General features: G+C 36.2%; 1 protein-coding gene across 1 annotated transcript in view; it reads left to right on the top strand.

Annotated features, from left to right (window-relative positions):
• TMPRSS11F (transmembrane serine protease 11F) overlaps positions 1 to 4,593 on the top strand; it is a 136,762-nt gene extending 132,169 nt beyond the window's left edge. The window contains exon 11 of the mRNA XM_004038740.5: positions 1,681 to 4,593. Within this exon, the coding sequence (XP_004038788.3) occupies positions 1,681 to 1,839 (159 nt within the window). The 3' untranslated portion in view covers positions 1,840 to 4,593. The remainder of the gene's footprint in view (positions 1 to 1,680) is intronic.
• The last annotated feature ends 8,600 nt before the right edge of the window (positions 4,594 to 13,193 follow it).

Below are 13,193 nucleotides of genomic sequence, written 5' to 3' on the forward strand. Positions count from 1 at the left end.
TGTCCTTATCTGGCTTTAGTATCAAGGTAATCCTCACCTTGTCAAATGAGTTTGGGAGTATTCCTTCTTAAGTTTTCTGGAAGAGTTTAAGAAAGATTGGTATTAGTTCTTCTTTAGATGCTTGGTAGAATTGAACTGTGAAGCCATCTGGTCCTAGACTTGACTTTGGTGGGAGACTTTTTAATTACTGATTCAGTATTCTTACTTATTATTGATCTGTTCAGGTTTTCCATTTCTTCAGGTTTTCCACTTCTTCATGATTCAGTCTTAATAGGTTGTTTTACCTTCTTAAATATTTCTGCATCACCATTTCTCCTTTCTTTGCCTCTCTTTCATGCTCCTTTCCTTCCTCCCTTGACCAGACAACTACACTAGCTGTCTTGCTAATTTCCTCATTTTTACTCTTATGCTCCTCTCATGCGTTAGTCAAATAAGAGCCAGAACCATTTCCAAAAAAATGCTAATCATGTCAGATCTCTCTCTGAAACACTTCAGTGGCTTACCTTTAGTCTTAAGATACAAACAAAAACTTCTAAACAAGACCTACAAGGCTCTACATGGACTTGTCTTTCCTTACCTTCCAGACTCATCACACACTATTTGCCCCTCTTACACTCCTCTCTACACCCATCTCCTTTTTTAGGCCCTTGCATTTGCCAGGCTCCTTCATGCCACAGAGCATTTGCAGTACTGTTCCTTCTGCCTATAACACACCTAATCCCCACTTCCCTTGTGCTCTGCTCTTCTTCCTTCAGATATCAGCTCAATTATACTCACCAGGGGAAACTTTCCTGTTTTTCCTTATCAGTCAAATTTCACTGTTGTGTGTTACCATAGCACTTATCATAATGGTAATTTTGCATTTGTTTTTAGGCTTATTTAATATTGTTGTTGTTGTTGTTGTTTTTAACCTAAACTTCAAACTCTATGAGCACAGGGGCCTGTCATTTTTGGTCATCATTTTATCTCTAATAGACATCAGATTGCCTCAGACATAGAATAGGAACTCAATAAATAGTTAATTAAAGAAACAGATAAATAAATAAGTGAGGAAGAGGCACAGAAAGCTTAAGTATCTTACCTAGGGTCATACAGCCAGTAATTAATAGAGCTGGACCTGAAACCGGCATTTCAGCTGCTGAGACCACACTTTTAACGACCACATGTTTATTTGTTTATTTACTTAATCTTCTTTGTTCTTATTTTTGTTTTCCAAATGAGATTTAAAGGAGTTTATAAAAATTTAGCAAGAAAACTAATTAGAAATAGGTGAGTAAAAGAAAAGGAGACCAAAAATAGGTCCATAAAATACAATCAAGGTGACAGCATTTGGAAGAGATCCTTGAAATTGTATACCTAGGCTTACAAATGCTAATCTCACATTTAACATTTTATATACATAGTTACTAAACCATGCTAAACAGGCCTGGTCAAACTAGAAAAAAAAAAAAAACCTAAGGATACTGATACAGAAATAATGTAACCATTTCCTGTGAATGAATGTTAGCCTTCCTATGAAAAACAATGCCCTTTAAAGTTTAGCAAAAATTTTAATTCAGCTGAGAGACCCATTATATAGTCTGTAGTCTGGCTGTGGTCTGTGTACCAATTTCCTTTTTTCTCTGTGAACGTCAGATTACAATACCTTCCCACTGAATTTAAAATATGTTTTTATTTCAGGGAGATTCTGGTGGACCTCTGGTTTATGATAATCATGACGTCTGGTACATTGTAGGTATAGTAAGTTGGGGACAATCATGTGCACTTCCCAAAAAACCTGGAGTCTACACCAGAGTAACTAAGTATCGAGATTGGATTGCCTCAAAGACTGGTATGTAGTGTGGATTGTCCATGAGTTATACACATGGCACACAGAGCTGATACTCCTGCGTATTTTGTATTGTTTAAATTCATTTAGTTTGGATTAGTGCTTTTGCTAGATGTCAAGAAGCCCTTCAGACCCAGACAAATCTAATATCCTGAGGTGGCCTTTACATACGTAGGACCAAACCCTCTCTACCATGAGAGAAGAAGACACAGCAAATGACAGACAGCACCTATTCCTTACTCACAAGGGAAACTGCTTGTGATACTTCCTAATAAGATAAATAAGTGGTTTCCCTCAATTGAAGACAGGAACATCATTTTCCACAGGATATGAAGAGCTGCCAGGAATGCCAAAATCTTACCTCATATAATACCTGGAGCATGTGAGATTCTTCTAGTGAAAAAGAACAGTCTTCCCTGAAGACTCAGGGCTTCAACATTCTAGAACTGATAAGTGGACCTTCAGTGTGCAAGAATGGAGAAGCATGGGATTTGCAATATGACTTGAACTGGGCTTATATCTAATAATACAGAGCACTATCACTAACCTCAACAGTTGACATTTTAAAAGTTTTTAAATGTATCTGAACTTGCTGTTAACACAGTGTTATAACTCAAGCACTAGCTTCAGGAAGCATGTTGTGTTGTTAAGAAGCTTTTCTGATTTATTCTTTAACAGCATCTTGCCATCTATATGTTAGTTGCAGTTGGCCCAGAAAGGACAAAAAAAAAATTAAGACTCTTTGGAACGTTTTTCCATGAGCACAGGAGGATAAAAAGAAGCAGATGAAGGCTAGGAGAGTTGGTTTCAAATAATTAGTAACAGGACAAGCACGCTAATTTTTGATGGAATGAGTTATCCAATTATTTACTTAGAAATATTTATATCAGTATATGGCAACTGGTACTTTTGTAAGTCTTCAGCTCTCTGACAAGTCAGATGTCCATCAGAGTATCAGATCAGGTGTCTATCAGAATGTCAGAGCTGATTTGTGTAAAGCTTTGTGTAAAGCACGTAGGACAGTGCCTTGCATATACTATGAACTAAATAAATCTTTGTCATATGGAAATGAATGCCTTGTCAAGCTTTAAGATAAACGAGCTCAATTTTTTTTCAAATAAGTGGTACATACGGCCCAAATCCTAATGATGGCAATAGTGATAGAAAACATGGACTTTGAACCAGGCTCCTCAAGTCGAAACATCGTCTCTGCCTCATAGGAGCTGTGTGTCCTTGCTGAAGTTACGTAACATCTCTCTTCATTAACTCTTTCACCTCTACAATGGGAATAAAAGTGGTACTACCTCATAATAATTGTTTTGAGAATTAAATGAATTAACACAAGTAAAACACTTGCAATAGTGTCTGCACACGGTAGTGTCTCATGGATTAGCTACTATTTATCATTAATAATGTGCTTTAGACTCAATAAAACTTACTATACTTTTAAAAAATTGATCTTTGCTTCTTTAAAGCCATGTAATTGATTTCAAAGTACTTTGAATTACATTGTAAGACAAATTCGGTGAACTACTATAATTTTTTCAAAATCACTTTTATGCCTCATTAATATATTTTGCACTATGTCTGCTTATAGACAAGTAGTCATAGGATGTGACAATCATCTGTCACCATAGTTCTGACTACAGAGATGCATCCGTATTTCTATAGACCTCAAATGTGAGATTAGATTTGCTGCTCTGATTTATTAGAGAAAAATCTAGACTATTCATTTCCCTAGTGTTGGAAAATTTTGTTAGTTTACATGTACATGTGTTTATATGTGTTTATATGTAAATGAGAGAAATACAACTAAAAATATCTCCCAGTTATTTTTTTGTTTTTTTTTTTGTTTTTTGGACTGAAGATATGTTTTATCTCCCAGTTATTATTCACATCTCAGTAAGATATAAACACAAAAAGCTTATCATACACATTTCCTCTTTAAAAATGAAATGTCATCGAATTTCTGAGTCAATGACTAGGAGTAACTACCACCAGAGAAAGCAGAGTAAAAACTTGAATTCTTACACATCCTTCACTTAAACTCCTACAGTTTGCATATAGCACAGAAACATTTAAAGTTTTTGAGAATGTTTAGCATATTAAAGATGGGCTTGATTGATGATGAGCATATTTTATATTAAAACTAAACACTTCCTTTAGTAGATACAGGAAAGCAGATCTGTCTACCAAAAATTACTTTCCTCTACGTAATTTCTATAACCATGAATATGTGTTTTGTGTAATTTTATTTATATTTAATAAGACTGTGATACCTTTTTGTGAATAAGTATCTGTGAAACTGTGTATACTGATTTAAATATTTCTGTGCTTAATTCAATTGAATTCAATGATATTTAAGCACAAATGAGAGAAATAAATACACAAGGTTATAAGAAAATCCAATAATGGAAAAGTGGATTTTTTTAACAGAATTTATATGTCCTATTTCTAGTTAGGTGTCTGACTTATTGATTGGTTTTGTAGGAATCATGTAATGTTTTTTACCTCATGTTTTCCATCTTCCAAATGGGACCTTAAGCTGTCTACCTTATGGCATTGTTGTGAGACTTTTGAGATGAATAATAAAGTTGAAAATTCTATGAATGTTCAAAACTTACTCAAAAATGCAAAGTATGTCATTGTAAACTGATATCATTTCAGATGATGCTGAAAATCCATTAAGATTTTAAAGAAGTTTGGATTTTTGTACAGTATTGGCATTTTTATGCTTTGTGAATTTTGAAAATATATTTGTGGTTAAAAACAAAAGAAAAAAAACCCTAAAACATAAAAAAAAAACCAGACTTTGCCTCCTGTGTGGTGATGCTATAGTAATATTCATATCTTTTCATAGACAAAAACTTATAATTTGTCTGACTCTTTTTAAAATACAGGTCAAATCCATTAAGCTGACAATAAATAAGGCAGCTCATAATCTCTGTGCAGTCCTGATGGAATTTTGGGTGGCATGAGAACTCTAGTTAGTTTATAATGCTAGAACAATATTAGACCAAAGTTGTTGCCAATAGCTGACCATCTCTCAGTGAAATCTGTATGATTCAACAACAATATGAAAAACAAAAACATTTTAATAGTAATTTACTCTTTTCACTGAATAAACTTATTTCTTTGTTAATGTATTTATTTGATGGACAAAGGAGGTATGCAAGGAATCTCTTCATGCAATCATGAAAATGAAAAATAAACTTGAAAGCTAGAATGATAGCTATTAGAGCTGTGAGAGACCTAAGAGATTATCTACATCAACCTCCTCTTTTGACTGATGTGAAATCAAGGCCAAGAGAATTCCTGCAAGGTTATACAGTGGATTTTAGATAGTGGAGGAACAGAATCTAGGAGCCCTAGTATCCAGTCCAGTCTTTTCTCCACTATTCTAACCTGAGTTATGCAGGTTCAGTAGGCAGGATCATTGCAGACCTACAAGTCACTAAACTTAAATGACTACTGCCAAACTAGTTTCTCCTAGTAGTTATAAATATGCTAAACCAAACAGCACCTCCAATAATTATTGTAACTTTAGCAATGAAACTGGGAATTCCTCCTTTCACTTCTGAGTTCCAGAAGTAACACAAGGGATTTCCCCAACATCAGCTGTGATTCTTTTTACATGACAAAAACTAGCCCCAATTTCTATTATGTTCTAAATCTTTTCCTCAATAGACCTAAATATACTATTAGCAATTGCAGTGCTATTCATTCGAGTAGGAGGTTGAGGAGGACTCAAACACAATAAAAAATTCTAGTCTATTCATCAGTTACCCACATAGGTTGAGTAATCGCAATTTTAATTTACATCCCCACCATCACTCTCAAATCTACAATTTACCTAATATTAACAGTAACCATATTTATACTACTCATTGCAAATATAAGTAACACAGCATTATCACTATCCTGTATGTGAAATAAATGACCATCACTAACATCTATAATCCTTGTTATTCTACTATCCTTAGGAGAACTGCCCCTGCTAACAGGATTTTTACCCAAATGGGCTATCTTTCAAGAAATAACAAAAAATAATAGCTCATTATACCTACATTCATTGCTATCATAGCTCTTCTCAACCTGTACTTTTATATACATCTAATTTATTCCACATCACTAATGATGTTCCCAACAAATAATAACATTAAAATTGCAATTTTAAAACATAAAACAGATCCTCCTCCTACCACCATTCATTATTACCTCAGCCCTATTCCTGCCAATCTCACCAATATTTTAGATATTAAACTAGAAACTTAGGTTAAATCAGACCAAGAATCCTCAAAGCCCTAAGTAAGTAAATTATGCTTAATTTCTGTAATTCAATAATAAGAATTGCAAGATCTTATCTCACATCAATTGGATGCCAAAAAAAAAAAAAAGTGAAGTAAGCTATACTTACATGGTGTTCTGCAAAGTATATTGTTGGACCAAACCAGTTTTATGATTAAGACAACAACCTACTTAAAACCATATTCAACTATACCTAAGGAAACAGAAGATGAATAGAGTGTAGGCAAAGCTACTAAGCTAGTTAAATAGGCAGATCATAATACTTCATGGGAAGTTTACCCCCCAAATTCATACCTTATTCCATCCTTTTCTCACTTTCCCCACAGTTATAATTTTTTAAATTTTGAAGTAATTTAAAGCCTTAATATGATAGAAATAAAATATCCACACCATATTTTAAAATAAGGCAGCAAAAGATTTCAAGCCTTATTAAAACACCGAATGTCTGTTTTACTCTTTACTTTTTCAGAATATGTTTTATAAAAAAAAAAACTATAGAAGCCCACTAAAATGCAAAAAATAAACAAGTTTTGATTAAGCCACTTTTGTAAATGCTTACAGTTAACATTCTTTTACAGGTTTCAATATATTCCTTGCCTTAAGGTTTTAACTATGACTAATAAGAAATGAGGAAGATGGCCTGTAATCCTAGCACTTTGGGAGGCTGAGGCGGGTGGATCATTTGAGGTCAGAAGTTCGAGACGAGCCTGGCCAACAGGGCAAAACTCTGTCTCTACAAAAACAGAAAAATTAACCAGGCATGGTGGTGTGTGCCTGTAGGTCCAGCTACTCAGGAGACTGAGGCAGGAGAATCACTTGAACCCAGGAGGCGGAGGTTGCAGTAAGCTGAGATCACACCACCGCACTCCAGCCTGGGCGGCAGAGCGAGACTCCATCTCAAAAAAAAAAAAAAAAAAGTGTAAAGCATATTATTATAAACTGATTTCAGCACAGACAATGCCACACATTTGTTAAGATTGTAAATAAGATTTTATATAATGTTAGCATTTTTATCCTTAGTGTTTGTCCTATATTGATAATCTTTAGGAAAAGTGGATTCAAAGGTTTAACGAACAGGCTAGAATTCACTATGAGAAAAGGGGAAATTTAAAAATGGAGAGGAAAAATAATCTAAGAATAAAGAAGAAACTATTGGAAAGACAAATACTAGGTTATTTGATGGAAAAATAGCTGGAATTCGGAACAAATTTTATTTTTTAAGAAGTAAAGAAAATGGATTATTCACCACCTTTGAAAAATATTAAAGAAACATTATGACACATACTTACTGATGGGGGGAGAGCACACAATTGTACCAACTTAACACAACTATTTTTAATTTTATTTTCTAATTCTTGTATATATGAATGCATTTATTTCACAAATTGACATAATAGCATTATAAAATTATGTATTTCTCCACCTTAAATTATATATTTTATGACCATATTTTGTATATAACCGTCAGTTTTGATGTCTATGATACATCAAATAGTTAAGGCACAGAGACCTAGCCCAGGACATTAGGCTAGTCTGTTGTCAATTAAATTTAATATCAGGACCAGGAACCATAAGTATGGCATCCTGCCCTTCCCCACTCTATGCACCAGTGAACACCCTGTGACCACTTGTCATTTCCCCTATTTTGTTCCTTACCAATAATGAGTGTGATTTCTCCCGCTTTACCCCATACCACTCTCTCCTCCACTGGTTTAACATCTCTTTAGCACCCTCTTTCTCAGCTGGTTTCACTGAGTCCTCCTTGCTCCCTTTCATTAAAATGCTCCTATACCTTCAGCCTCTCCACAGAATGCTTCCACGTCATCTTACTAAAGTCTGGATGTCACTATCTAAAACATCACTTTGTTTTAGCCATTTCAAGTGATTGTTTCTTCTCCCTGGCTTTAATACTAAGTCAGAATTCTTCCAAATCCCAACTACAAGCTTTCAAATACTTGTGTAGTCTTCCAACAATTTTTGCTGCACAGTAGTATAAAAATGTATTTCCCTGATGTTCGTGCCTATAGCTATACCACACATTGCCACTCCTAACTACGGTCAGCCTCTTGCTCACTCCCCACATTTACTGAGGGACTAGGCACCTGACTCAGCACAAACCTCTCCACCCAACTCATCTCTTCATTGTGGTCAATTTCAAAATCCAAGCGGATGATCCACACCTATCCTTAATTCTTTGAGCTCATAAATTTAAATGATTTTAACTTCTGTTTCACTCTAGATATCTGATGTTCTGGCTTATTAAATGTCTCAGAGGCTCCATAGTATCATAGTATGTCTAACTCTTAAAAACCACACTTTCATACAAACCTGTGGAACTTCATTTTAGATGTCATAAACTGGTTTTCTATCACTATAATGGTCAGTTTCCTAGTCCTTAGCTTGCAGGCTACCAATCCAACAAACTCTCAGCCCTAGGTCAATCTCAAAATTCAGTGGCTCTTCTTCTGTGCCTGGTAGAAGTGAGCAAAGTTAGAGAAAATTAATTCAACCATACGTATTAACACCATTAGTAATTTGGACGATCTCATTTCAGTTGTACTATTGATGACACCAGATAATTCTTTTTCTTTTTTCTTTTTTCCTTTTCTTTTTTTTTGAGACTGGATCTTGCTCTGTCACCCAGGCTGCAGTGCAATGGTGCAATCTCTGCTCACTGCAACCTCCGCCTCCCAGATTCAAGCGATTCTCTTGCCTTAGCCTCCTGAATAACTGGGATCACAGGCATGCGCCACCATGCTCAGGTAATTTTTGTACTTTTAGTAGAGATGGGGTTTCATCATGTTGGTCAGGCTGGTCTTGAACTCCTGACCTCAGGTAATCTGCCCGCCTCAGCCTCCCAAAGTGCTGGGATTAAGGGCGTGAGCCACCATGCCTGGCCAATTATTTTTCTTTTAAAAACATTTTTCTGCCCTGTTGTTCCAACAAGGCAACATTCACCTCAGCACTGGTACTTAGCCCATGCTCTCTCCACTCACCTTGGTGCTAACCATACTAAGAACAGAAGAGATTATCCAAAATTCCCCAACTCAACAATTCACTTTCACACTAATGTTTATATTATTGTTTGTCTCCTTTTATTCTGTCTTACCAAAGTGCTTTCCTCTCAATGAAAGACCAGAAGCTGTGTTCTATTATTATTGCCTCCTGTTCTGCCCCAGATCTTGGTTCATCACTTACCCTCTCTCTCCAGTATTTAAATGTCTCTTTCTCTCTCCTTCTCCTCTGTCTCCATCTCTCTCATTCTGTCACTCTTTCTGCTGTTTCCTTCCAATTAAGCTATAAACATTTTCTACATTCTTCTATCAAGAAAGAAAATGAAGGAAGAAAAGAAGGAAAAGGACTGACAATTTTCAGAACCTGTGCCCTTGACAACAACACTAAGAACCTAGAAATTAGCTTTGATTCTGCCCTATTCCTCACCTCTATCAGTAATTTCTGTCATTATCTTCTCTTTGAATCTTTTCTTTCTATTCCTGCTGGCTTGTGCTCTGTTCATATTCCCACCATCTCATGTTGGAAGAATATTAAACTGATCTTCCTTCTGCATTCTTGCATTCTTGATCCGCTCTAGTTCATTCTCCTGCACCTCTGTTTCAAATTCCTTTCATTTTCTCACCTCCTAAAGCAGAGTTACTTAATCTAGAGCCCCAAAATTTAGATAGAAAACTTTTATCTTCATTTCCATTAACTTTTAACAGAAATGTGGGGTGTCTTTCAATTATAGGTGTGTGTGTGTGTGTGTGCACGTGTGTGCACACACATGCACTTTAAACATATGGTTTAAAGCATAAAAAATAATATTTTGTTTGGCATTATGGTAAACAGAATTCTGAAATGGTTCCCCAAAGTCTTCTGTCCTAATATGATGAGATACCATACCCCTAATTTTGTTATGTTCCATAGCAAAAGAGACTGTGTAGATGTGATTAAAGTTACTATCTTAGTCTGTTCTGGCTGCTATAATAAAAACACCTACCATAAACTGGATAGCTTATATACAACATTTATTTCTTACGGTTTTGGAGGCTGAAGAGTTTGAGATCAAGATGCCAGACAGATTCAATGTCTGGTGAATAGACATAGGCAGCACCTTCATTTTAAAAAATTTTTATTTTAAGTTTGGGGGTACATGTGAAGGTTTGTTACATAGATAGATATAGAAAATTGGTCGGAGTAGTGGGAGAAATTACAGGAAAAAGATGCAAACCTTCTTGGAAGGCCAGGAGGTTTTGCAAAGGCTTCGAAAGAGGATTTGGCTAAAGGCAGCTGAATTATCTCAGGGTAGATAACAAGCAAGTGTGGGAATTGATCTACATAAGTTAGTTTACTTAGGCCTTGGAACCTGGCCTTTAATAATCCGTGTGCAGGACTGACTGCTCTCTGGGGGCTAGGGGGGCGACCATGTTAATTATCCACAAGTTGTGTCACCTCAAAGCCTTTGTCATTAAATCTGTACTAAATAAATGCCCACAGTGCTGGCTTGTAGGGGCTGTGGCTGTTGTGACTCTTTACGGCACCCTCCTTGGTGTCTGTGAGTGGCCCGGTCCCCTAGCCACGGGCCCAGGCAAAAAATCTGTGTCTGCATACATTTTCTTATCCATCACTCGGCCAGGGTCTGCAGGTCCGACCCAGCAGGTAAACACATGTCACAGGGGTTTGTTGTGCATACTATTACATCACCCAGGTATTAAGCTCGGTACCCATAGTTATCTTTTCTGCTCCTCTCCCTCCTCCCACCTGCCCCCTTCAAGTAGACCCCAGTGTCTGTTTTTTCCTTCTTTGTGTTCATAAGTTCTTATCATTTACCTCCCACTTATAAGTGAGAACATGTGGTATTTGGTTATCTGTTCCTGAACTAGTTTGCTAAGGGTGATGGCCTCCAGCTCCATCCATGTTCCCACAAAAAACATGATCTCACTTTTTTATGGCTGTGTAATATTCCAAGGTGCATATATACCACATTTTCTTTATGCAGTCTGTCATTGATGGGAATTTAGTTGATTCTATGTCTTTGCTACTGTGAACAGTGCTGCAGTGAACATTCTTGTGCATGTGTCTTTATGGTAGAATGCTTTCTCTTCCTCTGAGTATATACCCAGTAATGGGACTGTCAGCACCTTCTTACTGTATCCTCACATGGTGGATGGGGTAAGACAGATTTCTAAGGCCTCTTTTATGAAGGGCTCCACCCTCATGATCTATTCACCTCCAAAAGCCCACCTCCCAGTAACATCACGTTTGTGATTTGATTTTCAACATATGAATTTGGGAGCAGGGGAAGACAAAAAAATCAGACTATAGCAGTTATTAATCAGTTGACCTTGAGATAATCAAAAAGAATATTACCCAGGTGAGCCTAATCTAGTACATTAGCATGAAAACCATTAGAAGTAGATAATTTTCTCTTCCTAGTAGCCGAAAAGTCAGAGATTGCGAGTTTCAAAATATGCACTATTGCTGACTTGAAGATGGAAGGAGCCATTTGTTAAAGAGTGTGGCCAGTCTCCAGAAGCTGAGGGCAGTCCTAACTCACAGTGACCAAGAAAAAAGTGACCTTAGTCCATTTTGCAAGGAATTGAAATCTGTCAACAGCCTGAATGAGCTAGGAAGTATAATTCTTCACCATAGCCTCCAGATTAAAGCCTAGCCAGACACGTATCTTACTTTTATCATTTGTGACTCTGAACAGAGAACAAAGTTGAGTTTGCCTGAACTTCTGATCTACAGAATAGAAATGGAAAATAAGAGGCAGTTGTTTTTAAGTGGTTAAGTTTATGGTAATTTGTTAAATAGTAAAGAAAATTGATACAAGTTTAGAATTATGTACTTATTAATCATTGGAATATTTTTCTATGTGTTCATTTATTAATTGTAATTAACATATGTTTCTGTTTTACCAAAAATTTTTTTTCAAAATCAAAGAAAGGCTGAAAAATAAATGAGAATATCAATTGTCACATGACAAAAGAAACAGTAAGTATTGAATGCCACAGTGTTTGCAGAGGTGCTGGTAAGTGCATATGAAGACATCACAGTTTTGAACCTCAAATCATTCATATCTAACAGGAGAAATGGGTATATAAATCTGAAAATAAGCAAAACTAAAACTAGAAGCCTACTTGAGGGGAAAGTGTGGGTAATGGGTTGTACAGATAGTGTGGGAGCTGGGGAAATTAATGGAAATAATCCTGCAGGAATTAACCTTTGAGTGCAGGCTTTCAGAGTCCATGGACCCTGTGTAGACAGGTTCTGACTAAATGACTTGAACCTTGTAGTGAGGGGCATTTTGAATTGAAAACTGTAATACAAAGGAGGGAAAAAACATTTTAGGAACCAGGGGAAAAGTCTCAGTGGGGGTGAAAAAGCCTAGACTGAGAACAACAACAACAACAAATTCAGGTAAGTCAAAGAATGCAATGATAGTGTAGCTATTAGGTTGTTTGCACCAACCTAATAAACTGTAAGCATATAGACAGATGATGATCAGCTGGTGAAGCCCTTTGAAAAGGTAGTTGGTTCAAAATATATTTTAATTTTTCTACCTTAAAGGCAGCTCCACCTTAAGAATAGACACAAATGAATTGCCGGGCCAGATATCATAAGCACAAGTATCATTGCCTGAAGAAAAGCGAATCAAGGGCCATAGAATGTTTTATGAAAACCTGTGGTGTGTTAAAAGCTTGCCTCTGAAAGAGATGAATGTCAGGGCCTGAGAACAGACTTGTACTGACTCAGAATGAAGAGCGCCACCTTTTGAAAGATAAATACAAAACTTCTCAAAGTACTCCAGGGTGTTGCTTAGGTTTGAAACTTCGATATTGTTTCTCACTTAATTTTAATTAGCCAGAAAGAGGAAATTCTTACTTCCTGCAGCAAAGACTTAATCAAGGATTCTTCACCTCAATATTGGTTAAAGGTTACTCATCCCAACTTGTTAAACTAGTTTCTTTTAAATCCTTAAGTATTCTTACTTTAGTCAGCTTACAAGTCAGAAAGACTACCGAAGATGCTATTCATTTGACCATACATCACAAAG

This window comes from Gorilla gorilla, chromosome 3 (genome assembly GCF_029281585.2).
Source record: "Gorilla gorilla gorilla isolate KB3781 chromosome 3, NHGRI_mGorGor1-v2.1_pri, whole genome shotgun sequence".
Taxonomy (NCBI): domain Eukaryota; kingdom Metazoa; phylum Chordata; class Mammalia; order Primates; family Hominidae; genus Gorilla; species Gorilla gorilla.